Consider the following 27,981-nt stretch of genomic DNA (forward strand, 5'->3'; position numbering starts at 1 on the left):
TGACGTCAGCGAGTCCGAAGCCAGAAAGAAGCTGGGGGCCGGGGGGCGCTGAGCCGGGAGAACCGGACCGCGAGAGCAGAGCCGGGAGAGCAGAGCGCGGCGGGAACCAGCCGGGAGCCGAAGCCACTCAGGCACCTGCGCGTCTGCCCAGCCGATTGGCGCACGCAGAGTGGCCCGCAGGCCCCCACCCGGGCCCAGTCCCTCCCGGGCCCCCCATGGCCCGGGACGCAGCCCTCCCGCCGTCGAAATTGTCGCCGCCGAAGCTGCCGCTACTGCCATTGCTGCTGCTACTGCTCCGGGAAACCGGTGAGAGACCGCAGGCGCCTCCCCGCCGCGCGCGAACCCATCCCCTTCCCTACCCCCAGCAGGAGGGTCGCGATGATGAGGCGAGACCACCCCCCTTTCCTTCTCCCAGAGTTGGGAGTCTGAGGCCCGGGGAGAATTGAGGGCAGGGAGCCAGATGCCGAGGTCCTCGAGAGGGGCGGGGAGCTCGGACTTTGGGTCCCTTAGAGGGCCAAGAGTGATAATTCGGGCGACCTGGGGAAGGGCCTGCGAGCTCCAACCCCGAGCCCGAGAGGGCTAAAGGCTCTGACTCCCGGGCCCCAGAAAAATTAGGGGCTCTATCTCTTGGGTCCCAGGAAGAATGAAGGCTAAGGGCTCTGTCTACCGGGGTCCTGGTAGAATTGGGGGCAGGAAGGGCTCAAACTTGTGGGTTCCAGATTGTGAGCAGGGGGCTCTGTCTCCTGGGTCCCAGACAGAATTGGGGGGAGGGGAGGGCAAAAGGCCCTGTCTCCTGGGCTCCAGATTTAATTGTGGGCATTGGAATGTCTCCTGAGAGTCAGACATAAATGTGGGCAGAAACCCTGACTCTTGGGTTATAGATATTATTAAGGGCCGGAGGCCCTGTCTGGAAGCTGGAGGCTCGGTCGGCTGTGTCCCAGGTAGACTAAGGAGGCCGAGTCCCGCCGGCTGGGACACTTCCCTTTCCTTGCGAGCCGTCGGCGGGGCATCCCTGGGGAAGTTTTCCGGGTTTCACTTTCGCCGAGCCAGGGCAAGGCGGGGGCGGGCGCTCTCCTGGCTCCCAGTCCCGGACTCCCGGTTTCGGGACCTTATCTTTCCTCTAGTCGCGCCTTTGTCCTAGGAGCCGCAGCGGGAGGTGGACGCGAAGAGACGCCGCCCTAATCCGCTGTCTCTCCCTCTGCTCGGCCCACTCCCCACCTCCCGTTCCCCCCACCTCCCCTAGGGGAGGGGTGCAGCCCCGGGAGAGGGAGGAGATGGGAGGAAACAGGTGAAGGAGGCTCTGGCCCCGCCCCTTTGCAGGTGACCCGGCTGTTTATTCTCAGCTAGAAACTCAGGATACTGGAGTTTCCCAAAGGTTTGCCAGAAACTACGGAGGGAGCTTGCGGGACCCCTGGTCTTTTTTTCCCAGCATGTGTCTGAATTGTCTCCCAGCTTTGACCCAGAACTGTGTACTGACTCTTCCATCGCCTGCCTCTCCCTCTGTGTCAGAGATAGGGAGATAAAGTCAGAACCTGCCACCTCTGTGAGAATGCTCAGAATCCACCCGACCTTGTGCCAGACATTGACTTGATGCATGATCTCATGGAAGGCTCTTGATCACCCTGGGAGACAGGTCCAGTTCCTGTTCCCATTTTGCAGATGAGGAAACAGAGGCTTAGAAAGGGCAAGCCACTTTCCCAGGGTCCACAGCCAGTCTGCAGACTTCAGAGCCTTTCTTGGCTCTGCCCCACCTGGTGGGCTCCAGGAAGTGCCTCTGAGCCTCCATTTCCTCCTTTGGAAAACTGAGATAATTCCTTCCCTGCGGGGCCATTGGAGGGATTTAGAGGTCCCACTGGTCCCCGGGGGGAAGCTCTTAGCACCTGAGGAGGAGGTCTTCCCCTTTCCTGACCCTCCATCCTTGTGCCTTTGCTCTCTGCTCTCCTCTCTGCATCTCTCCTTCCCACCCTCCCTCCCTTTCTCCCTCCCTCTCTTTCTCTCTCTCCCTCCCCTCCTTCCCTCACTTTCTCTCCCCGCTTCCTCTCTGCATTTCTCACCCTCTCCCTCTGCTCCTCTGGCTCTCTAATCTCTCTCCAAGCTCTTTCTCTCCTCCTTTCTTGCCCTCTCTCTCTCCTTTCCATCCATCTCTGTTTCCCTGTCCCTGGCTCCTCCGCCTTACCCCTCCTTGGCCTCCACGGAATGAGGGTGCACCACCTGGGCTTCCTGCTGTGGCTCCCCTCCCCAGTCCTCCCAGCTTTCACTGCTCATCCATGTCAGCCAGGCAGCCCCACGGTATAGCAGAGGGGGATGGGAGGAGAGGGGCCTGCCGGCCTGCTGTCTCTTCTTGTTAGGGAAGGGGGACTGGACAGGGGAGAAGTAAGGGTGGGTCTGCTCACATCCTAGGGGGAGGAGAGGGGAGAGAGGGATACAAGGAGAGGCTGGAGATACAGGGATGGGGACAGAAGCCAATAGAGGCAGGGCATCAGAAACAAATTTAGGGATGGGGTCAGAGACACATACAGGAATGGAACCGAGAGATGGGGGAATGAAATACAGCCACAGGGATGGGGCAGTGTGGGAGGGGGAGCGGGGGGGAAGGAGCTGGAAGGACATCTGGATAAAGGCAGGAACAGCATAAAGAGAGAGACAGAGGTTTGGTGACAGGCAGGGGGCCCAAAAGACCCCAGCCAGTCAGTGACGGCGATGCCATGACCCAGGGAGGTCGGGGCACAGGCGAGCCTCAAGGCCAGCAGTGTGTGGGGGCCACGGGGAGTGGTGGACACGGGAGGGACAGGGAGTTGGGCACTCTGGCCAGCTCCCCCGCTTCTGCCAGGGATGCTGTTACATTTTTAATGTCCCGTTGATGCTGAGAAATGGAGCAGGAGGGGGAGGAGAAGAGGGGACCCAGTAAGATGGCCCAGCAAAGAGAAAGTATGTCAGAGGTGTGGAGAGACATGCAGAGATGGGGAGACCCAGGAGGCAGAGAGAGCTGAGGGTCAGAGACACCGAGAAATGGCGGCCCTGAGAGATGGAGACCAGAAACCTGGAGAGATTAGGGACCCCAGGAATCGGTGCAGGGAGCCAGATTCCAGAGACTAGGAGACCCAGACCCAGAAAGACCCAGACCTCAGATGTTGGAGATACAGAAGAAAAAGAATATGAGAACAGCTAGGATTTTTTTGGCCTGGTGAAAATGATCTGAAATTGATTGTGGTAATGGAGGCACAAATCTATGAATTTACTAAAAGCCATTGAGCTGGACACTTTATTTTTATTTATTTATTTATTCATTTTTGGCTGCGTTGGGTCTTCGTTGCTGCATGCGGGCTTTCTCTAGTTGTGGTGAGCAGGGGCTACTCTTTGTTGAGGTGCACAGGCTTCTCATTGCGGTGGCTTCTCTTGTTGCAGAGCACGGGCTCTAGGCATGCGGGCTTCGGTAGTTGTGGCACTCGGGCTCAGTAGTTGTGGCTTGCAAGCTCTAGAGCGCAGCCTCAGTAGTTGTGGTGCCCGGGTTTAGTTGCTCCGCGGCACGTGGGATCTTCCCGGACCAGGGCTCGAACCCGTGTCCCCAGCATTGGCAGGCGGATTCTTAACCACTGCGCCACCAGGGAAGTCCCAAGCTGGTCACTTTAAATGGGGGAATCGTATGGTATGGGAATTGTATCCCAATAAAGCAGTTAGAGAGAAAGACAGACAGACAGACACAGAGAGCAGAGACCAGGGACTCCTGGGAGACACAGGGGGGGCAGACTCGGAACCCTAAGAATCAGAGACAGAGACACAAGAGATCAAAGGGACAGGACCTGCAGGAGGAGGAGGCCAGAGTCTCAGAGACAGAAATGTTTTGGTGTAAACTCTACACTGGGCAGATCGGTGGGAGTGGGGTTCTGTCTGAGGGGCTTGACCAGGAAGAGATTCACCCCCAGAAGTATCAGACCCCACAGGGGAAACCTTCAGGGGGGTCAAGCCCCTGCAGAAAGGCAGGGAAATCTCAGACCAGGGAGGGAAGGGGTCCCCCGAGCTGAGTGATGACCACGATCAGAGAGGTGGGCTGGGGGAGGGAGGTGCCGACATGCGGGCCCAGGCAGACAGTCCCATATCCTGGCTACCGCAGCTGCTCACCCCCTCCTCAGACCGGCTCCTGGATGTCGGCTGTGAGGGTGGGCACTGTGATTAATGCAGTTAATTAATTGACAAGGTAGCTGAGGCAGCAGCTGAGGCCAGCGCTCCAAGCACGCTGGCCTTCAAGGGCCTGCTGGAGTCTGCTGCACCCCGTGGTGAGAGGGCAGGTCATGATGCGTTATTGGTCTGGAGGGCGTGAGCCAAGCCTGGAGGAGCCAGCCAGGCAGGGACCCAGGAGTCCGGGCCCCCAGCCCCTTCCTCTCTGCCTTGATTACCCTTCCCCAGATCTCAGGGTCTCAGGCTATAAGTCTCTGCACCCCCCCCCCAGATGTTTCCCCTGGGCTCACACAATGCCCTGGGCAGCCCCGACTGCCACCACAGGAAGCCTGCATCCCAGGGCCCAGGCAGAGGAAGCGTGTCTGGGGACCCAGCTGACACCTCATGAAGCTGTCACCAGCCTGGCTGGCCAAGGGAAGCTGAGGGAGGGCAGTGTTCCCATGGCCACACTCTCCCTCGCTGTGGTGCTGGTCACGTCCTGGCCAAGGTCAAGGCACAATCACCTGCCCAGCAGCGTGCTGGACACTAGGGTCCGAACTCCAGGCCAGCCTTCCTCCTGGCATCATTTCTTCTGCCTCTGCCTGAAACGCAAAACATCTGGGCATTAGCCCACACTAACCCCGTCCCCCTCACCCCCACAGCCAGTCAGCCTCCGTGTCCCAACCGTTCCAACTTCTGAATGTGCTTCCAATCTGGTTCATCCTCCATCCCCACGACCCTGACCCCTGAAGCCCGACCCACTCCATTCTGAGGGATTTTTCTAAAGCACAAACCTAACCCTGTCCCTCCCCTTCCTATAGCTCTCTGTGGCTCCCCAGTGCCCCCAAGAAAAAGCCCAAACTCTAACTCAGCCTCAGCCTGTATGATCTAGTGCACTGCTGATTCCCCGTCTTCACCTTTATCGAGCTCTTACAGTGTGCCAGGCACTGTTCTAGGCTCTGGGGATACAGCAGTGACCAAGACAGACGAAGATCCCTGCCCCCGGCACTGATGTTCTAGTGGGGAAGAGACATCAGCTGCTATGAGGAAATCGAAGCAGGGTCAATGGAGTTTCTGTTCTCATCATTAAGGTGGTCAGGGAACGCCCCAGAGCAAAGATCCGAAGGGAGGGAGGGAAGGGGAAGTGTTCCAGGATGAGAGAATAGCAAGTGCAAAGGCCCGGAGGTGGGACTTGCCTGGCATGTCTGAGGAACAGTGAGGAGGATGGTGTGGCTGGAGCAGGGTGAGCCAAGGGGAGAGGGTGAGAGATGAGGTCAGAAAGAGGATGGGCACAGGTCACGCAGGGCCTTGTGGGCCGCTGTAAAGACTTGAGCTTTTTTCTGAGTGAGGAGAGAGCCACAGCAGGGACCTGATCTGCTGTAGCTTCTCTGGCTGCGTGTGGGAACAGACTTCAGGGGCAACGGCAACCCTCCCTGGGGGGATGACCCAGGGGAGAGATGCCACTGGCTTAGACCAGGATACAGGCAATGCAGGGATCAGACCTGGTCCGCTTTGAAGATATATTTTGAAGATGGAGTTGACAGGATTTCCTGATGGATTGCATGGGTGGCGTGGAGGGGGGCGGTGGTGAGAGAAAGAGAGGAGTCAGGGATGACTCCAAAGCTTCCATCCTGAACCTTTTACTGAGGTGGAAATACCTAATAAATGGGGGCCATTAACCCCACAAGGGCTGAACCATCCTATTCATTCATTCAGAATGAGACACTTAGAATGGGGATTGTAGAGCCATGGGATTTTTTTTTTTTTTTTTTTTTTTTTGGCTGCGCTGGGTCTTTGTTGCAGCATGCAGGATCTTAGTCTTGGGGCATGCATGCAGGATCTAGTTCCCCAACCAGGGATCGAACCCCAGCCCCCTGCATTGGCGCTGAGTCTTACCCACTGGACCACCAGGGAAGTCCAAGCCATGGGATTTTAGAACCTCATTCATTCTGCAAATATTGAGCATCTACTAGGAGCCGGTCTCTGTTGCAGATGCTGAGGGTGAGCAAAACCAGGCAAAGAATTCCTGCTCCCAGAGAGCCAAGAAGGTCATGAAAATCTGCTGTGTGAGATGGGGAGAAAGTGAGGTGCAGGGTGAGGGAATGAGGGCCAGCTAGTTGGAGAGAGGAGGGCTGTGTGGCCATCGGGGACAGAGTATTGGTGATGAAAGAACTTGCTGAGAACTTTGCCCCACAAGAAGCTAAAAGTGGGTTTTTTAAATTTAATTTTTATTTATTTATTTATTTTTGGCTGCGCCACGTGGCTTGCCAACCAGGGACTGAACCTGCGCCCTCCGCAGTGAAAGCACAGAGTCCTAGCCACTGGACCGCCAGGGAATTCCTAAAAGTGGGGGTTTTTTTTAATCCTCTGAAGCAGCCAGGGCCACTCTAGATGCAGGAGGGCAGCCTCCCTCAGAAGAGAGGATTGAACCCAGATCACAGCAGTAAAAGCGCCGAGTCCTAACCACTGGACTGCCAGAGAACTCCCCAGAAGAGGAGAGGTATCTTGCAGCCACAATGACTTCCTTAGGACAGGAAATCTGAGTCCCAGAAGGGACCCAGCGACCCAAAGAGGGATGTGGGGCTCTGTGGGCTGTAGCTTGGCTTCCCTTGGAAAGGGTCTCCTCCTCCAGGAAGCTCTCCTGCCCCTCCCCTCGGCTGGGTCAGGCCCCTGCTCTAGGTCCAGCCCCACCCCTTCAGTCTTTCCAATGAAGTGCTTGGTGATCACTATCTGTACAATATCTGTCTCGCCTCCTGAATGTCAGCTCCTAGAGGACAAGCACGTGATTTGTCCCGACACATCTGTGGTACCTGCCCCCAGAACAGAGCTTGATATTTATTCAACAGGTTTTTTTTTTTTTAACAGTATTGATTGAGCACCTACTATAACCAGGCCCTGGTGTAGGCTCGGGGGATACAGTAGGAAACAAGACAGGCAAATCCCTGTCCTCAGGGGCTGACCCTCTAGCACCCAGGGCCTGCGGGTTGAGTCACTGTTTTTTGCCCACTGGTTGGCATAGTCTGGGAAAGAATAACTGGCGGGAAGGTTCCTACCATTCATGCCCTTGAAGTTCTAAATCTTCGCTTTAGCCAAGTCCTTCTCCAAGTGAAGAACCCTCAATGGCTCCCACTTACCTCAAGAAGAAAACTTAAGCCCTTGGCCCTGCCCTACTTTGCTTCTGCAGCTCACACTGGCCTGGGTTTTTCCCTGACGGAGTGCCCTTCCCTCCTCACCCAGCTAGAAAGGGGCATAGCCTTTGGGGACCCTTGTCCCATACTCAGTGCCTTTGGGGGCCATGTGGGTAATGGTTCCTGGCACCTTGAGGGAAGGGGGCGGCCCTTCCTCAGCTCCACCTAACTGTTGCCCCCAGAGCCTCATATCCTGATTTTTGTCTGGATTCGACCTTTAATCTCCAGACCCTTCTGTGCTGCTTGTTCGCTTCTGGAACGATGTTATGTGGGCCAAAAGTAACTATGTGGGAGAGCTGGATTTGGCCTGCAGCGGATGGCTGGCTGCCTCTGCTTGACTCCCCTGCCCTGCCGGCCCTGTGAGGAGCTTACAGGAGAAAATCATTTTAATGGAATTGTCACAAGGGACCCCGCAGGGCTGCTTAAACATCCCCATTTCACAGATGGAGGAAATTAGGCTCGAAACAAGGTCCCCACCTGGAAAGGGACAGAGTCAGCAGGAAGCCCCCAGCCGGCTGCTCCGGGGGCCCACACATGACACTCTGCAATTCGGTCCCGCCGCAGAGGAGGAGCCCATCTTCCAAGGTGGCACCCTTGGGTTTGAGTTGCAAGATATATGTGGGGCTTCCACGAGATGATGTCTGCGTACCACAATGGCCTTCACTGGTGACTTGTTTTGAGAAGTGCCTGGGACGGGTCCTGCCCAAGGGGCTGCCTTCTGCTGGGGACCCTCTCACTAGGGTCCCCTGTTAATTTTCCCTGGATTCCTGTGTGAGGCCAGCGGCGGCACATGCTCCTTCCCTCACATCTCGGTCGGAGACAGCTGGGCATGGGCCTTGCCTTGAGGCTGGGTGTCGAGGGCTACTTGTAATTACACTTACCTGGCTATGTTTATTTACCAAGCACTGATCTTGTGTTTCCGGGGGCCCTGTGTGCCAAGTACTCTACAAACCTCCTTTAATCCTTAAACGGCAATCCCTAGGAGATGGACACCATTATTACCCCCCTTTTACAGCCGAGGAAACTGAGGCACAGAGAGGTTAAATGACTTGCCCAACGTCACACAGCCAGTAAGTTACCGAGCCAGGATTCAAACCCAGGCACTCAGTCACCATGCTGTACTGCCTTACACAGCAGAGAAACATTCATCTTTATTCTGGTTTTTATTTTTTTAATTTTTTTATTATTATTTTAAAATTTTATTTATTTTTGGCTGCGTTGGGTCTTCGTTGCTGCGCCGGGCTTTCTCTAGTTGCGGTGAGCGGGGGCTACTCTTCGTGTGGTGCGCAGGCTTCTCATTGCGTCGGCTTGTCTTGTTGCGGAGCACGGGCTCCAGGTGCACGGGCTTCAGTAGTTGTGGCTCGCGGGCTCCAGAGCGCAGGCTCAGCAGTTGTGGCTCACGGGCTTAGTTGCTCCGCGGCACGTGGGATCTTCCCGGACCAGGGCTCGAACCCGTGTCTCCTGCATTGGCAGGCGGATTCCCAACCACTGCGCCACGAAGGAAGCCCCCGATTTTTAAAATTTATTTATTTATTTATTTATTTTGGTCACACCGCGCGGCATGCGGGATCTTAGTTCCCTGACCAGGAATCGAACCCGTACCCCCTGCAGTGGAGGCACAGAGTCTTAACCTCTGGACTACCAGGGAAGTCCCCTTTATTCCAGTTTTTATTAACAATCAGAAAACAAAAGATAAGCTGAGAAATAAAAGCCATACGTTCAGACAAAAACTGGTACGCAAATGCTCACAGCAGCTTTATTCATAATTGCCAAAAGGTGAAAAAACTCAAATGTCCATCAACTGATGAACGGATAAACACAATGTGGTCAATCCATACAATGGAATATTACTGAGCCATAAAAAGGAACAAGGCACTGACCCATGTTACAGCGTGGGTACACCTTGAAGACATTATGCCAAGTGAAAGAAACCAGACACAAAAAGCCACATGTTGTATGATTTGATTTATGCGAAATGTCCAGAAGAGGAGAATCTATAGAGACAGAAAATAGGCTAGTGATTGCTAGGGGGTGGGAGGAGGGGAAATGGGAGTGACTGTTTAATGGGTACAGGGATTTCTTCGGGGGATTATAAAAATGTCCTAAAGTGGATTATGGCGATGGTTGCACAACTCTTGTGAATATATGAAAAGCCATTGAATCGTACTTTATTTATTTATTAGTCTAACTTTTTAAAAAATATACAGAAGATATAGACATTTATTTATTTACATACTTACTTATTTTGGTTGCGCCAGGTCTTAGCTGCGGCATGCGGACTTCTTAGTTGCAGCATGCGAACTCTTAGTTGCGGCATGCATGCGGGATCTAGTTCCCTGACCAGGGATCAAACCCAGGCCCCCTGCATTAGGAGCACGGAGTCTTACCCACTGGACCACCAGGGAAGTCCCTGAATTGTACATTTTTAATGGGTGAGTGGGAATTATATTTCAGCAAGGCTATTTTAAAAAAAATAGGCACAGCAACTACTGAGCCCGCGTGCTGCAACTACTGAAGCCTGCGCGCCTAGAGCCCGTGCTCTGCAACAAGAGAAGCCACAGCAATGAGAAGCCCGCGCACAGCAGTGAAGACCCAATGCAGCCAAAAAATAAATAAAAATTTTTAAAAAAAAAGGCACAGAGGGCTGTAGGTTTTATAGAAAGGTGAGAGAAAGTATTATTACTGTGTAGGAAAAAAAATGAAAACTATCCTCACACTTTGAATTTTTTTACAATTTCTTTTGGGATAGATTTAGGTTTTTGTTATTTTTGGAGGATTCTTTTTTCCCTCCAAACATTTGATAATGAAAAATTTCAAACATACACGTGTAAGCTGGAAGAATGGCCCAGCAGCCTCCCTCATCCTCTGCCCCTAGACTTGACAAAGGGTCACATTTTGCCACGTTTGCTTCGTCACTTTATCGTTTTTGTTGTTGTTGTTTTTGATGAACCATTTGAGAGTACATCGCAGATATGACATTTCCACCCCTTATCATCTCCTTCTTCTTCCTCTTCTTCTTCTCCTTCTCCTTCTCCTCCTTCTTCTCCGCGCAGCTTGTGGGATCTTAGTTCCCCGACTAGGGACTGAACCCAGGCCCTCGGCAGTGAGATCGCAGAGTCCTAACCACTAGACCGCCAGGGAAGTCCCATCCGCCATTTATCTTCTTTTTTTTTTTTTTAAATAAATTTATTTATTATTTTTGGCTGCATTGGGTCTTCATTGCTGCACGCAGGCTTTCGTTGAGTCAAGTGGGGGATACTCTTCGTTGTGGTGCGTGGCCTTCTCATTGCGGTGGCTTCTCTTGTTGTGGAGCATGGGCTCTAGGCACGCGGGTTTCAGTAGTTGTGGCACGCGGGCTCAGTAGTTGTGGCACACGGGCTCTAGAACGCAGGCTCAGTAGTTGTGGCTCACAGGCTTAGTTGCTCCGCGGCACGTGGGATCTTCCCAGACCAGGGCTCGAACCCATGTCGCCTGCATTGGCAGGCGGATTCTTAACCACTGTGCCACCAGGGAAGCCCCGCCATTTATCTTCTAAGAAAAAGGAATACTACATAAAATAGAAAACCAGGAAAGACCTATTGTATAGCACAGGGAACTATACTCAATATTTTGTAAAACCTATAAAGGAAAAGAATCTGAAAAAGAATATACAATACACATATATGTATTGAGATATATATATAAACTGAATCACTGTGCTGTACACCTGAAACTAACACATTGTAAATCAACTATACTTCAATAAAATAAAAATAAAATAGGGAATTCCCTGGCGGTCCAGTGGTTAGGACTCCAGGCTTTCACTGCCATGGCCTGGGTTCAATCCCTGGTGGGGGAAATAAGATCCCGCAAGCTATGCGGCATGGCATAAAATAAAATAAAATTTTTTAAAAATGTTTTTAATTTTAAAGGAATACTGCATAACCACAATTTAATCATCACACCTAAGATCATGAATGGTAATTCCATAATCATATGTCATCTAGCCTGGACACAAATGTCCCTAGTTTTCCTCAAACTGTCTTTCTGGCTGGCCTTTTGGGAATTGGGATTTCATAAAGATTCCTGCATTGCATTGCGGGTCTGCATTTCAGGGGGGGCTGCCTCTCAGTGATGGCCCGGCCTGGCCCGGAGGTGTCTGGGTCCTTCACTGACCCGACCTCTCCCTCTCCTCTCTCCGCAGGAGCCCAGGATGTGCGAGTTCGGGCCGCAGCCGAGGTGTGGGGCCACCTGGGGGCCACCGTAGAGTTGCCGTGCCACCTGCTGCCCCCAGCGCCTGAAATCCGAGTGTCACAGGTGACGTGGCTGCGCCTGGACGCGCCTGAGGGTAATCAGAACGTGGCCATCTTCCACCCCCTGTATGGTCCCAGCTTCCCCAGCCCGAAGCCTGGCAAGGAGCGGCTGTCCTTCGTCAATGCCGGGCAGAGCACCGGGGCCGGGCAAGGCACAGAGCTGGAGGTGCGGGACGCCACGCTGGCCCTCCGGGGGCTGACGGTGGAGGACGAGGGCAACTACACCTGCGAGTTTGCCACCTTCCCCCGGGGCACCAGTCGGGGAGTGACCTGGCTCAGAGTCATAGGTGAGCAGGGGTGGGGGCAGGGCTGCAACGAAGTGGGAGGGTGGGGGGTGCAATGCGCGAGAGCCCCTCACCGGCCTGTTTCTCCTCTTTAGCTGTGATATCGACCTTGTCCGTGATCTTCAGCCAACGGGCAGCTATTCATTAAGCACCTACTGTTTGCCACACGCTGTTCTGCAAGTTGGAGAGACAGCCGGCAACAAGCATTCAGCAAATTGAGTACCTACTCTGTGCCAGGCACTATGCTAGGCTCTAGGGATAAAGCAGTGAGGAAGACAGCACTCCCTGCCCTCCTGGAGCTTAGACTCCAAACAAAGGAGTAGGTAACATAAATAAGGAAAATAAGAGTGAGTCAGGTGGTTATAGGTGCTTCAGAAGTTGGAGGGGAGCAGGTTACAATTGTAAGCGAGGGTGGTCTGGTGCTAACCCAAACTAGGAGGTGAGGGAGCCCTGCAGGTCTAGGGAAGAGAGTTTCAGGCAGTGGGAATAGCAAGTGCAAAGACCCTGAGGCAGGGCACACCTGGAATGTCTGAGGAAGAGCAAGGAAGTCAGTGTGGCTGGAGATGCATGAATGGAGGAAAGTAGAAGGAGGCGAGGTCGAGGAGGTGATGGGGGAGCACAGATCACAGCCTCATGGACCACGTGAAGATTTTGGCTTTCGCCTTGAGAGAACAAGAGCTACAGGAAGTTCTGAACAGAAGAGGGATGTGATCTGGCTTGGGTTTTCACAGGCTCCTTCTGGCTATGTGGTGGGTGAGGGTGGAGGCTGGGAGACCACAAAGGAGGTGACGGCATAAGTCCAGGTGGGAGGTGATGGCAACTAGACCAAGATGGAGGCAGTGGGGGTGATGGGAAGAGATTGGATTCTGGAAATATTTTAGAGGTAAAGCCAGAGAATAATCAATTTGGCAAACAAAGGAAACACCAGGATGTTGCAATACTCAGAGTGAGGGCCCCAGTGGACTCATTTAGATAGAATGGTCAGCAAAATCCTCTTCGTCGAGTCCCAAAGTGTAAGCAGGAGCCACCCTCGGGGACACGTCCACGGGCAGAGGAATGAATGCCCAAGCAGAGGGAACAGCCTATGCATACGCTGGGACATGAGAGCCAGCTTGGCATGTTCTAGAAAGGAGGCTGGTGGGGCTGGTGGCAAGGGCTTGAGTGACCCTCAACAAAGCAAGAAAACCGACAGGGTCATGACGATTGCATGGGCCTCATAGACAGAGGCCAGGTGGCTCGACTTCATCTGAATTTTTTTTTTTTTTTTTTGCTACGCCGCTCAGCTTCCAGGATCTTAGTTCCCCGACCAGGGATTGAACCCATACCTTCGGCAGTGAAAGCTTGGAGTCCTAACCACTGGACCACCAGGGAATCCCCTTTATCTGAAATATTATTTGGAGCCATCAGAGGGTTTCAAACCATAAGAGACCCTGACCAGGCTCTTGAAATTGCTTAAAAAAGATGACTGGCTGCTGTGTGTGGGCCCATCAGAGGGGTAGACAAAGGTAGAGGGAAGCAAGGAGACCAGGTGAGAGGAGGCACTGGCTTGGAAGGAGGAAGAAGCAGGAGGGGAGGGGAGTGGAATAAAGAGAGAAGTGGAATAAAGTGAAATAATCACACTTTTAAGAGATAGAAGGTGCTTGTCTGTGAATTAAGGGAGGAGGAGGATCAAGAACTCTCAGCCTTCTGGTCCATCAGGAAGGTGACCCACACAACCACTTGGCGAAATGGGGAAGACTTAGGGAAGGCGTCTTTTTGAAGATGCTATTTCTTGCTAAATCTTGGCAATCCCCTGGGATCCCATCTTCCCCCGGCAACTCCACAGAAGCCACGTCACTCTGGACACTTTATCTTCCCCACTCTCAGCCCCAGAGAGTTGGGGAAGTGTACCCTGTACTGTCCCTCAGAACACACTTCCCTTCCCAAGGAGCCCCAAAACCACAGTTGTTTTGCATAAAGCACAGCTGTTCTCCCCACTCATCCTTCACAAAGGTCTCTCTTCTGCAATCATTTGTTCTATTCAAGAGATGCGTAGAGAGCACCTACCGTGCACCAGGTGCCCACAAAAGTGCAGAACAGAACAGTGAAGCCTCCGCTTTCTTGGGGAGTCAGATGTCAGGGAAGTTTCCTTGAGGAAGTGAGGCTGGGATCTGGAGGAGGAGGAAGGTAAGACAAGGAGAAGGGATGCCAGAGCACTCCAGGCAGTGCAAGTCGCTAAGACCCTGCAGTGGGTGGGAGTGGGGATGGGGTGGGTGTGCCTGGAGCTGTCATAGGACTGATGGGAGGATGATCAGGGAGGATGTGGGGAGGCCCGTCAGAGACTTTGGTGGTCAGGAGAGAATGCAGGAAGGATAGGAAAGGAGAGGAAGGCAGTGCCACATTGAGAAGCTCAGGAGATATCCAGGTGGAGAGATCCAGGAGGCAGCTAGAGACGCCTCCTGGATCTCTCCACCTGGTGGAGAACTCAGGTGTGAGAACTCAGGTGTCTGGTTATGGGCACACATTAGTAACTGTGGGTTGTCATTATTATTCCTCGTGGAGGTTTACCCTGCCTAATATTTTTCCATGTTTTCCAGGAGGATGAGTGAAAAGGGCAAAAAATTTCCAGCTTTGGGAAGCTCCATTGCCTTTATCCCACTTCTGGCACCACAATCTAATGGTGATTAAAGGGAAAGAAGTTGGAGGGCTTTTCAGCTGGACCTTTGAACCTCATTATTCTGCTTTGGCTTTTCTTTTAAAATCTCGGCCTCTTCCAGACTTGTGGACATTGTCTGTTTTTCTAGCAGAGCAGAACAGAAAATATAATGGCTAATATTTAGATAGCACAGTGAGTGTCAAGTACCGTCCAAAGTGCTTTACATATCAATTTTTTTAATCTGTACAACAATCCTATGTGGTGGGTACTATGATTATCCCCACTTTACAAAAGAGGAAACTGAGGTACAGAGTTGGGAAATGACTTGCCCAAAGCCATGCAGCTGCAAAGCAGCAAAGCAGCAAAGCTGAGAATTGAACCCAGGCAGTTGGGGCTTAACTGCTCAGCTCCACTGCTGAGGTGTTTGTTGAATGACTCTAGGTGTGGAGTGACCCACACTGCCCTCTGTTCCTTTCCCCAGCCCAGCCCCAGAACCATGCCGAAACACAAGAAGTCACACTCAGTCTGGATCCTGTACCCATGGCCCGCTGTGTCTCCACGGGTGGCCGGCCACCTGCCCGAGTCTCCTGGCTCTCACCCTTGGTTGGGGAGGCCAGAGAGAGCCAGGAGTCAGGACCCCTGCCTGGTACAGTCACCGTCACCAGCCGCTTCACCTTGGTACCCTTGGGCCAAGCAGATGGTGTCAAGGTCACCTGCAAAGTGGAGCACGAGAGCTTTGAGGAGCCAGTTCTGCTGCCTGTGACCCTCTCTGTGCGCTGTGAGTGCATCAGGATGTGACCACACCCCCAATACTGTCTACACCGGCTTCTCTAGGGCACCGTATACACTATCCCTGAGTGTTGTCTACATTGGCATTCTGGGTCAAATTCTGCACTGCCTTCCTGCCCATTGTCTACACTGGCTCCCCGGGACAACATCTGCACACTGCCCCCTCATTGTCTATACTGGCTTCCCTAGGCTCTCACCTTGCTGCCACAATCAATGGTAAATCAGAATGGGTTTGCAAGGGTCGGTATTATACATTTCTTCCCAATTCCACATCCAGTGAAGTCTTACCGGTAGCTTCAATCAGCCATATGGAGTATTTACACCAAGGAAATTGGCAAACACCTCAAATCAGGGCTATTCTATTTTTTTTTCCCCTCCCTTTTCAGAGAGCCAGTTTACCAGCACACAACTGCACCCAGCAATCTTTTCTGGCTCTCGTGGACCCCAGTTGACACTGCTCCCTCACTGTCTATATCCACTACTCTGTCTACACTACCCAACCCAATATTGTCTACATACACACCCCCATTCACACTGTCTAAATTGGCTCCCTGGACACTGTCTATACTGACTCTCCTGGGGCCTCTACACCTACTTCTGCCCCCCAGTGTAATCACATTGGCCCCTCTGGACCCTATCAACATAATATGTGTTTTGTTGTTGTTGTTGTTTTTTGGCCACTCTGTGGATTAAACCCGGGGCCACGGCAGTGAAAGAGCCGAGTCCTAACCACTGGACCGCCAAGGAATTCCCCGCTGTACGCTGTCAGTATCAACCCCTTCTGATATGTTCTGTGCTAGCTCTTCCCCAAACTGCTTACACCAACACTGCCTAATATTACCCAGAGAGGCTCCCGCTGGCACTCTTCCCACCTGCCAAACAGTTACTTTAGCAGCTTTTCCAGCCACTGTCCGATCATACCCCATACCCCAACTCAGCATTTTCTATACTAGTTCCCCAGACAATGCCTTCAGTTAAACTAACTCCCTTATCTACTCTGGGCATGTCAGAAATGACACACATTATCTCGAGTGGCTCCCTCGGGCGCTGCCGCAACGAACAGTAACTTCCGCAGAATGACCCTCAGCCGCGTCCCTGGACAGTGTCTGTACAGCCCGGATTGATTTGCCCCACGCATTTGCCATGGGTCCGCCTCCTGCCAGCCCATTTTTTTAGGATTCTTATCTATCTGCTCACCTATCACCCCTTTTGGGATTCTCCCTGTCACTGAGCCAGTCCCCCCATTTCCTCCAGACCCCCCTGAGGTCTCCATATCCGGCTATGATGACAACTGGTATGTCGGCCGTAGTGAGGCCTCCCTGAACTGTGACGTCCGCAGCAAACCAGAGCCCACAGGCTACGACTGGAGCACGTGAGTCCTGTTTGGACCCAGACTCCTGGGTCTGAGGGAGGAGGGGCCGGGGACCTGGATCCTGGGTCTGAGGGGGGAGGGGCCGGGGACCTGGATCCTGGGTCTGAGGGGGGAGGGGCGGGGGCCTGGATCCTGGGTCTGAGGTGGGAGGGGCTGGGGGCCTGGATCCTGGGTCTGAGGGGGGAGGGGCCGGGGGTCTGGATCCTGGGTCTGAGGGGGGAAGGGCCGGGTGTCTGGATCCTGGGGCTGAGGGAGGAGGGGCCGGGGGTCTGGATCCTGGGTCTGAGGTGGGAGGGGCCGGGGGTCTGGATCCTGGGTCTGAAGGGGGAAGGGCCGGGTGTCTGGATCCTGGGTCTGAGGGGGGAGGGGCCAGGTGTCTGGATCCTGGGTCTGAGGGAGGAGGGGCCGGGGGCCTGGATCCTGGGGCTGAGGGAGGAGGGGCAGGGGCCCGACTACTGTGTCGTGAGAGGAGCACCAGCGGCCCGAAACCGTGAGTCCTCCAGAAGGAGGGAGCTCGCAGTTTGGGGTGTTAAGGAGTAAGTTTCAGGTCCGTAGAGCCTGGCTCCTGAGTGCTGTCAGACCTGTACTCCCCATGGACCATGCTGTCCTTCTCATGTGACCCCCCAAACACCCCAGGACTTCAGGCGTCTTCCCAGCCTCAGCAGTAGCCCAGGGCCCCAAGCTGATCGTCCACTCGGTGGACCGGCTCTTCAACACCACCTTCATCTGCACCGTCACCAACGCCGTGGGCACGGGCCACGCCGAGCAGGTGGTCCTAGTTCGAGGTAAGCGGGTCTTGGGGATGGTGTGTACGACTGGGTCTGCTCCCCAAGTGTTCCTCCCTTCTGGGTTCTGGGGCTGCACTGGAGGAGGCTGCGCCGCCGACCTGGGGAGAATTCAGACCCGCCTCAATGATGGGAGGGGGCCGGTGTGGCTTGCCCCCAGGTGGGATCTGATTGGGGTGACAGGGTAGGTGCTGACAGAGGAGGTAGGACGTTGAGACCTGTGCTGGGGTCTTCCTAGAAAGCAGAGGCCTGGGAAGGGTCTTCAGGGAGAGATCCAGGGACATTGGCCTGGCCTCCAGCCAGTGGGACACGCCCACAGAATTGCACAACAAACAGTCACGTGAGGGCAGCTAGACAAACACTTTGAAACAATGGACTTCTTACAGTGAGGGCTGGTCAGTATGAGCCAGAAACCAGTTTGAGTGTGTTGGGATGTTTGTGTTTCTAGAGGTGGTATTTTGGGTTTGTTTTGCTTTGCTTTGTTTTTTGGTTTTTTATGGCCTACCACTCGGCTTGCGGGATCTTAGTTCCCCGACCAGGGATCGAACCCATGGCAATGAAAGTGTGGAGTCCTAACCACTGGACTGCCAGGGAATTCCCTGGAGGTGGTATTTTGGAAATGGTGGCTGATGTGTCTGTGGGTCAAAAGTTCTCTGAGTCTCCACAATGGGAACTCAAAAACACAGATAGGACCCAAGACACGTAGCTGGAGAGGAAAAAAATAAAGCCAAGAATAAAGCCCAGGTTCGGGCTGATGGAAGTGGGGTCGCAATCACAACTGTAGCCCGGGAGGCTTAGAGGGAGGCAGGGGGCCTCAGAGGGTGGGAGGAGAGCCCCCTCAGAAACACAACCAAAGACAAACTCATAGGCATCGGTGTGAAGACAGACACACCCACACCTGGAGACAGACGGAAGCAGGCCCCCTTACTGAGATGATCATAACACACACACACACCTGGAAAGACACCCAAATGAAAACGGATCCCTCTTGAGGAATTCAGACACTCACCGGGGAGATATGATGTAGCTACTCAGAAACAGTGTCACAGACCACACACCCAGAGAGACTGTTGGCCCGCCTTCAGCGCACCTGACACGCTCAGGTGCACAAACACACACACCTGGAAGCAGACACCATCACGCAGACATGCTAGAAGCAAGAAGAACCGCGGGCAGCAACAATTCCACGCGCGGAAATATCCTCGCTCACACACAGATGCTGAGAAGGTAACTCGAAGACGTTCTCAAGTGCACACCCTCGGAAACTCCAAGAACCCCATTGTGGAGATTCTCTTTCAACAAACCGTCATCTGACAAGTATTTGCTGAGGTTTCCTCTTGGCCAGGCATTCTCCTCAATGTGGGGAATACAATGGTGACCCAGTCTCAGTCCCTGCCCTCAAAGGAACAGCCGGAGGAGGGTCAGCTCCACCCACCCAGCGAGGTGCCCAACTGGAAATACACCCCCTGAACCTCTATCCCAGATACTCACCGGAGAAACTGGTCTCCCCACCCGCACTGGGTCAGTAGGCACCTCTGTGGGGTGGAGCCTGCAGAACACAGGCGGGATCACACTTGAGGGCCATCAGAGGAAGACAGAGCCACGAAAGCATGGACACCCCCCCGAAACACCCAGAAACCGCAGGGATATCCACCACTGGAAACCCCAAAGCGAATACACTGGGTTCAGAGTTCAGCCTTGGGTGATATTCACCAAGTGAAACACACATACTCAGAGCCCCATCAGGAACCTGGGCGGTTGGGGGCTGCGGGTAATGCACACAGAATCACACCCCCAGAGACTCTCCCAGCGGTAACTACAGACCCGCAGACAGTCAAAAGCTTCATTGCAAAGACATGCACCTACAGATGGACGCCAACAAACTTGGGGACACCCTTTGAGCACCCTAGAAATCATCATGGGCAGTGAGTGTGCCAACAGGTGGCCTTGCCCAGAGAGGAGATTCACTCACAGCTCTTGGCAGGGTCACGTCAGAGGGTCTCAGAGACACCTCACGTCCCCATGCACACACAGACCCGCACACACTCTCAACGCTCGGTTTGGGGTTTACGCCAGCAAAAACATAAGAACACAGGCAAGGCCACAGGCTAGACATTGCTTCAGAGAATTTCTAACCCACAGACAGGAACACGTTCACCCACCATCTCCAAATTATCATCTCCAGTAACACAGACACACGTTCCGACACGCGCGAAAACTGGTCTCCAGACTTCACTGAAAGAAATCTTTCCCATCTCCAGGGTACAGGTATAGGAATATATTCCCCCTAAAAAGTGTCACAAAATACTACTTACCCTTCATACTTGAGGTAAACTTTTTCTGTTCTATTTTGTTTTACTGCTGCTTGTGAGTCACCAGACTGATCTGACAGCCCGCTAGGTCGTGACCCCCCGTTTTTGGAAAACATCCAGAAACAGATGCTTGGGTCCCAGCCCCTCTGGTGTGCAGAGGCGCAGGGAGGGGAGGGTCAGGAGTAAGTGGACCCTCCCCATCCCCCCCCCCGCCCCAGTCTCTCCCAGTCACACCCTGCATGCAGGGGTGGGGGAAGTGGGGGGGGTCTGATAAGATGCCAGTTGCATCCATGTCTATCCCTGTTGTGGGGCCCGGACGCCCCCTCCCTCATCCTCACTCCTCCCCGCTTAGTGCTCCCTGGCTTCCTTCTCCGCCCAACCCCACCCCCCATCCTCCCCCAGACCCCTCCCCTCCCGCAAGCTCAGCCCCTGCTGGGAGAGGAAACCGGGACTGTGGGCTTCAGGAGCCCCATTTGCCACAATGGGGACACGTGCTCCCAGCCGCTCCCACTCCCGGGGGAGGAATTACCAGGAGGCCCCTCGCCCTTCTCAATCCCCTTTCTCTCAAGTGCAAAGAGCTTTGGAATCAGACAGTCTCATGCTCAAATCTAGGCTGCCTCTTCCTGGCTGGATCAGCCCCAAGATTCTGTGACGCTGACCTCAGAGCTTCTGGGAGGGGGTCTCAAACTCAGATGCCTACAGGGTCCTGGCGAGTGACCGGGGTGGCCAGGTGTGGAACTCTGTCCCCTTCGGAGTCACCAGACTGACTCACCCACAGCCCATCACCAGGTGGAGGAGATGAAAGTTTAGTGTTGCCAGATCTGTTTTTGTTTTTTTTTTTTAATTTTTTGGCCGCGCCTTATGGCATGCAGGATCTTAGTTCCCCCACCAGGGATTGAAGCCATGCCCCCTACAGTGGAAGCGCGGTGTCTTAACCACTGGACCGCCAGGGAAGTCCCTGGGATCTGATTTTTTTTTCCCCCTAAAAGAAATCTGGAATTTGTAGTGAAGTGGCCTAGTGCTATAAATGTTAGCTAGCAAGTTTAATTTTGGTTTTTTGTTGGTTGGTTGGTTGGTTTTCTATTTTGTTAGCAAGTTTAATCTGGGGGAAACGCTGTGCAGGTGTAAGGAGATCCATCTGGGGGCCACCCATTGGCAACCCCTCCACATACAAAGCGCCCAGCCTGTAGCGAAGAGGGAATGGGCTCTCCCTTCCCTCCGCCTTCTTCTGCCCAAGTTGAGTCACCTCCCTAGTTCCCGTCACTGCCCTGCTGTGTCCTAGGTCCCCCCCTCCCCACTCCCAGATGTATCCTCTTGACCTCGTGTCTCCCTTTCTCTCTCACCCCTTCTTCTCTCTCCTCAGACACCCCCCGGGCCTCGCCCCGAGACGTGGGTCCAGTGGTATGGGGGGCTGGTGGGGGGATACTGCTGGTGCTGCTGCTTCTGGCTGGGGGGTCCTTGGCCTTCATCCTGCTGAGGGTGAGGAGAAGGAGGAAGAGTCCAGGAGGAGGAGGAGACGGCAGCGGAGGAGGGTCCTACGATCCGAAAACTCAGGTGTTTGGGAATGGGGGTCCCGTCTTCTGGACTCCAACTGCCCCTGGTCCCCTGCGGCCAGAGGGCAAAGACGAGGAGGACGAGGAGGAAGAGGAGGACAAGGCAGAGAAAGGCCTCATGTTGCCTCCGCCCCCGGCACTCGAGGACGACATGGAGTCCCAGCTGGACGGCTCCCTCATCTCCCGGCGGGCAGTTTATGTGTGACCCCAAGACAGGCAGACAGCCAAGGGTCCCAGACTGGTTGAACTTGTTTGTCCTGACGACACTGGAGTTCAAAGCTACCTCCCACTTCCTTTCCTGGGATGTGGAGGGAGGTGGAATGTCACACACTGGACTTCTGTCTCCATGGCTGCATAGGGCAGGGGAGCCCCCCGCCCCGGGGAGCTCGGGAGTGGGGACCCACAGCACCCTCCCTCCCAGAGACTCGATTTGGGCTCCAGCCTGCTCTGGCCCCATGACACTCAGGAGTTAATAAACACCTTGGAGGAAAACATTGGGGGTGTCTTGTAATACGTCGGACCCCCTCCTTGGGGGGTGGGACAGGGACTGCCTGGTCCCAGGGGGGTGGGCCCTGGAGACTGGGAGCCTGGTGGAGGCTAGACTTGGTGAGGCTGGGGTTGGGGGCCGGCGGGGGTGGGCTCTGGTCACTTGGGTCCTTGAAGGACACATTGGATGCCCGAAACACCTAAGGCCAGTGGGACTAGGAACTGGACTTAGAGGCTGGTGCTTGGACTCGGGAGTTCCAGGACAGAGGCTGCCTTCCTGGGTGGAGTGGCCAGACTGGCGGGAGAACCGAGTTCCCGGGGAGAGCGGGGCTGGGATCCTGGACTTGTGGGCCCTTGAAGGTGGGGAGGTGCTGTGATCTGATCCTCTGAGGGCAGCTCAGACCCGACCTCCCAGAGCTGGCTGAGGATACTGGGAGGGAGGACTGCCCCTTCATTCTCGGGGCCCTAAGGGGATGGGGCAGGTGGGGTTGCTGAGAAACCAGGAAAGTCCCACCTCTGGAAGACACGGCCGTGGCCTTTCGTACCTCCTTTGTGTTCCCTTGTCCCCAGGCTGTGCCCAAGGGGATTTTCAGTGATTCAGAGGGAGGGGCTGCAGCTCTGTATCCTTCTCACCCCCCCCCACCATTAGAAAATCTCCCAAACCCGGGCTGGGGACTGCAGTGGAGGCATGGAGGGGGGCTTGGTGAGCCCGTTTCTTCCACCTGCATTGCCTTCTACTCACGGTGTGGGGACACCGCGGTGACTCGGGCAGAGCTTGCCCTGCCCTCCCGGATGTGCAGTCAACAACGGGAATAGCAGCAATTTTAGGGTGAGCGTGTGTAGACCGAGCAGCAGTTACTCTGATGTTCCCCCACGCTCTGAAGCCCTCCAGAGGATGCCAGGCTGTGTAACAGGAAGTTGTGGAAATCGGATAGTCCAGGGATCCAGGCAGCATTCCCACCGGCAGCTTTCTCTCTGCATCTGTGTAGTGGGGTTGATGGAAGGGGGAAGCCTGTGGATGGGGCTTTGGCACACATGTTATTTCCCCTAGTTGTTTATTGTCTGTACCACCCTGTCGAGGGCCCCCCCGCCCCCGCCTCCTCACACAATGGGAGGGTAGTGCCAGGAGGGCAGGGGCGGGAAATTGGCTGATCTGGCAGACAGTAGGTCCCTGAGTGTCCCTGCTGGGCCCCTCCTTACATGTCTAGAAAAACGCCAACTGTGTGCCAGACCCCACCCCTTGGAGCGTGCAGTGTGGAAATTGGCAAGTAAACAGGTAATTGCTCCAAAAATGATTCAGGAAGTGGGAAGTGTTACAAAGGAGAGGCCCAGGGGGTCATGGGCTTCTCTCCACCCCTTTTCCTGTTAGGTTAGAGGAGCTATGATCCTCTGCCTAGGATGACTGCATTCTATGTAATGAATGAGGGGGTCTGATCCCAAATCCAGAATCACACCCCGCCCCCCAATTTTTTGCCTTACCACTCCATTCCTCATCACCTCTCTTCCCTTAGCCCCACACTCGCATCATCATTCTGCTCTGGCCACATGGCCTCCTTGCTGTCTTTAAAAACAACTTGAGGCTTCCTCCCCAGGACCTTTGCGCTGGCTGTTCGCTCTGCCTGGAGTGCTCTCATATTCTCATGGTTCACCCCCTACGGCTCCTTCAGGTCTTTGCTCAAATGTCACCTCACAGTAAGGCTCTCTCTGACTGCCCTTGAGGGCCCCTGCTCTGTCACTTATCACTTACCCTACTATACACTATTATCCTCTATCACTTACTATCACCTGGCATATTAGCTATTGTGTATATTTCTCTACTGGTGTCCTCCCTGCCCAACAAAACATTAGTCCAATGTGACTGGGACTTTTGTATGTTTTGTTCACCACTCTATCACACAACAAATGATCGGTAAGGATTAAGTGAATAAAAAGAATGTCCTCTGCCCTTGGGAAAAGAGGTAGGCAGGTGGGTGGTGACTTGGGAGGTGGGGCTGGGAATAAGGCACTGTAGCTTCCTCCTGGAGACTCCCTCACGCTGTCCCTCTTCTTGCAGAGACACCCAACACAGCAGGCGCAGGGGCCACAGGTGGCATCATTGGGGGCATCATCGCTGCCATCATTGCGACTGCTGTGGCCGCCACAGGCATCCTCATCTGCCGACAGCAGCGGAAGGAGCAGAGGCTGCAGGGGGCAGAGGAGGAGGAGGAGTGAGTGATGGACCCTAAGAAGTGGATGAGGGAGGGGTCCCAGAACTGGGCACACAGAGTTGGGGAGGAGGCTGGGAGAAAGTCATCAGCAATGGCTGAGTGACCCAAAATGACCATGACTTAAATGGGGTGGAGAGGAGAGTTTATTTCTGTCTCCTAGAAATCATGGCTATGACAGTTCTGCTCTGTGACGTCATCAGAGCCCAGGCTCCTGCTATCTTTTTGCTCCACCTTCCCTAGCGTGTGACCTTCATTCACATTCCAAGATGGCTCCCCCCTCTTTTATTGTTGTCTATGTACATGACAACCAGACATGGCCATCCTGGCCTCAATGACCCCATTCCTGTCAGTGCGAAAGGGAAATGGAAATAGAGGGCAGTCGGCAGCCCTGTAAGGGAACCCATCACTTCCTCTCATTTCCCATTTCCCAGTGGCCTAGTCACATGGCTGCCTCAGCTGCAAAGGAAGCTGGGAAACATAGTCTTTATTCTGGTGGCCACGTACCCAGCCAAAATCTCTATTACTATGAGAAAAGAGGAGCCTAGATATTGGGGGAAACTAGCCCCACTTCTCTGTGTAGAACACTTATGTGCCAGGCTTGACAAGATGTATGTTACAAGTGTGATCTCAATGAAGCCTCATATCCATCCATTCATTCATTCGTTCAATAGGTATTCAGAAAGTACCCACTTGGGGCAAGACCCTGAAAGCTAGGAACACATGATGAGACAAACACTTAAAAGATGTCCAAAGAAATAAAATAAATTTAAAAAATAAATAAAAGACGTCCACACACATAAACATATCATATCATGGAAACCTAAATTTTCAGATGGAGCTAAGGGTACCCATTTTCTCGAAGAGGAAACAGGTTCAGAGAGCTGAAATCACTTGCTGAAATTCATCCAGCAAGAAAGCATTTTGGGGGCAAAATGGTTCTGAAATAATATGACCCAGTGTGTGTGAGAGGGAACACTTGTTAAAAATGCACCTTCCTGGGCTTACACCAAACCTATTGAATCAGAACTTTTACAAGAAGGGCTTGACATCTGTATTTATAACAAACTCCCTAAGATGCACAAGAAAGTTTGTGAACCACTGTCTTAATCACCTAGTCAATGCAAACCAACAACTTGCTGTTGATCTCTTCTAAGCCCATGAGACCCAGTGGTGTCTGAGATGGCCCTGGCCCTGGCCTCCCAGGGTTCACAGTCTCAAGGAGACAGACCTGTTCCCAGACAGTGACAGTCCAGCATGGCCAGGGATGGGCTAGGGAAGCTGAGGGAGCTGGGAGAGGTTAGAGGGGGCACCTGACTCAGCCTGAAAGATCAGGGAGGGCTTCCTGGAGGCAGGGACATCTGAGCTGGGGATTGAAGGCATAGTAAGCCTCCATCATTATTATATATATAGGATGCTCTGGTCTGAGGGTGTGTAGAATGAGGGAATTTAACATAGTTTGGGGGGCAGGAAAGCATTTCATTCATTTTTTTCATTCCCTCTTCTAACAAATATTTCCTGATATTCCTTATAGTGTGTTCTGGGAACACCATGTTGACAACACAGATCTCATTTTTTTTCCCTCACATTGCTCACAGTGGGGTACAGTCATTGAATGAGATCAGAAATAATATTGCAAATACAAACTCAGTAAGTGCCCTGTGAGGGATGTATAGGTAGATATGATCATATAACAGGAGTTCCGGATCCTCCTGGAGAGTCAGGAGGGCTTCCTGGAAGAAGAGAAATTCATGGGATGAGTAGGAGTCAGCTGGGTAAGGGGAGGTGGGTGATGGAAAGAGAGATCAGACAGAGAAAAGAACTGTGCAGTGGCCCTGGGGTAGAGGGCTTCTCAGGGCTTAGCCTTCACCTGACCTACCTCCTACCCCACAGCCTAGAGGGGCCTCCCTCATACAAGCCGCCGACTCCAAAGGCAAAGCTGGAGGAGCCGGAGATGGTGAGCACTTCCCCTGGAGCCCAGGCTGCCCCCACATCCCCACACCACTTTTGCCACTGAGGCCGGGGCTGGGAGGGGGGACTGGTGGGGAGAGGCTGTCTGGGAGGGGGGGTGGTCCTGACCTGTCCCTCTCTGTCGCATCGCAGCCCTCCCAGCTCTTCACCCTGGGGGCCTCGGAGCACAGCCCACTCAAGACCCCCTACTTTGATGCTAGTGTCTCGTGCGCCGAGCAGGTAGGAGCTCGGGAGAGGACAAGGGTGGGTTTGGGATCTGAGTTTAAGGGCCTCCTTACATAAGAGGTCAAGGACTAAAGGTTACAACTCAAGTTCAGAGCTGTATCTCTGGTCAGACCTTAGAGCTCTGAGATACATTTAGGATTCAGTGGGGGAGGTCATGGTTGTAAAAGTCCAAGGACATGGGGTGAGAGTTTAAAGTCACCCCATCAAAGAAGACAGTTGAGTATCTCCATTTGCCAGACACTGTACCTGGAGCTGGGACAAGACAGACAGTCACTCCCCTCAGTGGCCTCCTGGAGATCAGAGGTTGGATGTTGAGTTTGAGACAAGTCAGTTTTCAAGGGGCTATTTAGAGCTTAAGCTTAGGTCAAGATTGAAGTCAAAGGCTCATGGGGAAAGACTTGGGGTCAGTGATCAAAAGAAAAGGAGAGGCTCAGGATTAACAGGGTAGAGTCCATGCTCTGGGCTTTGAGTTAGGGACCAGCTGTATGATTGTCCCAGTTCAATATCAACCCAGGTGACAAGGGGTGACATAGGGTGAGGTCAGGTCTGGTTGGCATGGGGAGATGGTGGTCAGGATTTGAGGGTCAAGGAGCAGAGTGGGATTCTGTGTCATGTTCAAGAGGTGACCTTGGGTTCATTCCCTCCCCATCCCCAGGAAATGCCTCGATACCATGAGCTTCCCACCTTGGAAGAACGGTCAGGGCCCCTGCTCCTGGGGGCCACGAACCTGGGGTCCCCCATGCTGGTGCCTCCAGGGCCGCCTGCTCTGGAGAGGGTTTCCCTGGATCTAGAGGACGATGAGGAGGAGGAAGACTATCTGGACAAGATCAACCCCATCTACGATTCCCTGTCCTACTCCAGCCCCTCTGAGTCCTACCAGGGCAAAGGCTTTGTCATGTCCCGGGCCATGTATGTGTAAGCCGCCATGGTCCTGGCCTCTCACCTCTCATTTTTTGATCCCTCAACTTTCTGCCAGGGATCTAGGGCCCCCTGATCTCTCGCTTGGCCACTGTCAGTTAACACACATGCATCTCATCTGTGACTTCTATCTTGGTGGCTCCACTGTGACGTCTTATCCATGATCTCTGACTCAGAGAAATGGGCCATGACAATGGAAAACTGATAATCTTATCTTAGGAGGGGCTGGAGAAGGTAGGTTTCTGCACAACCTCTTACCCAAGGGGTCCTCAGACTGTGACCTTAGATTATACCTCTCATGTCCCACCATCTCCAGACTCCCCCCAAATCCCAAAGAAGACCCCAGACCTCTGATTGGACCTCAGGCCGTCACTCCTAACAGCTCTGCTTGGGTGGGTGTTGGGGGCATCCTGTTGCTCAGACCTGAGCCCTCCAGGTGGCAGAGCCCCACTCGCCCAGTCCCCACCCTGTCCCCCAGTGGTGGGAGGGAGGGGATTCCCCAGCCCAAAGCAGAACTTCCCCATCTCCTCCCTCCTGCAGGCAGGAGTCTCAGGGTACAGACCCTTCCCTGAGCTCCCACTACCCCAATTCCTGTGTACAGAGAATTATGCCCCAGCTCAGGGCTACATGGGGTGAGCTTCATGCAGAGTGGGCCTTGCTGACCCCAGCCTTCGGAGAATTTGCTGTTACTTTGAAGACTACTGAGTCCTTTTACTCCTGCCCAGTGGGGTTGGACCCACCTGCCTGGGTGGGGGGTGGGGAGTAGATCACCTGGGTCAGGGGTAGGGGATGTGATATTGTTTTGTAATACA

At 53.7% G+C, this 27,981-nt stretch overlaps 1 protein-coding gene across 2 annotated transcripts; it reads left to right on the forward strand.

The window, feature by feature from the left end:
* NECTIN2 (nectin cell adhesion molecule 2) lies at nucleotides 1-27,925 on the forward strand. 2 transcript variants are annotated; one of them, XM_061172609.1, is made up of 9 exons: nucleotides 1-306; nucleotides 11,527-11,922; nucleotides 15,036-15,332; nucleotides 16,598-16,715; nucleotides 17,352-17,500; nucleotides 23,905-24,058; nucleotides 25,949-26,012; nucleotides 26,159-26,245; nucleotides 26,907-27,925. In XM_061172609.1, exons 1-9 carry the CDS (start codon nucleotides 216-218, stop codon nucleotides 27,168-27,170), a joined length of 1,620 nt encoding a protein of 539 aa, XP_061028592.1. In that variant the 5' UTR covers nucleotides 1-215; the 3' UTR covers nucleotides 27,171-27,925. The 2 variants fall into 2 exon arrangements, with proteins under 2 accessions (XP_061028592.1, XP_061028593.1); XM_061172610.1 differs by lacking the exons at nucleotides 23,905-24,058; nucleotides 25,949-26,012; nucleotides 26,159-26,245; nucleotides 26,907-27,925 and adding an exon at nucleotides 21,176-21,857.
* The last annotated feature ends 56 nt before the right edge of the window (nucleotides 27,926-27,981 follow it).

Source organism: Eubalaena glacialis, chromosome 18 (genome assembly GCF_028564815.1).
Source record: "Eubalaena glacialis isolate mEubGla1 chromosome 18, mEubGla1.1.hap2.+ XY, whole genome shotgun sequence".
Lineage (NCBI taxonomy): Eukaryota > Metazoa > Chordata > Mammalia > Artiodactyla > Balaenidae > Eubalaena > Eubalaena glacialis.

Excerpts from the sequence above, each read along its gene's own strand:
- NECTIN2 (XM_061172609.1), top strand. The coding sequence starts at position 216 with ATGGCCCGGGACGCAGCCCTCCCGCCGTCGAAATTGTCGCCGCCGAAG. Across the intron at positions 17,501-23,904 it reads GCAGGTGGTCCTAGTTCGAG|AGACACCCAACACAGCAGGC; the intron begins GTAAGCGGGTCT and ends CTCTTCTTGCAG. Across the intron at positions 24,059-25,948 it reads GGGGCAGAGGAGGAGGAGGA|CCTAGAGGGGCCTCCCTCAT; the intron begins GTGAGTGATGGA and ends CCTACCCCACAG.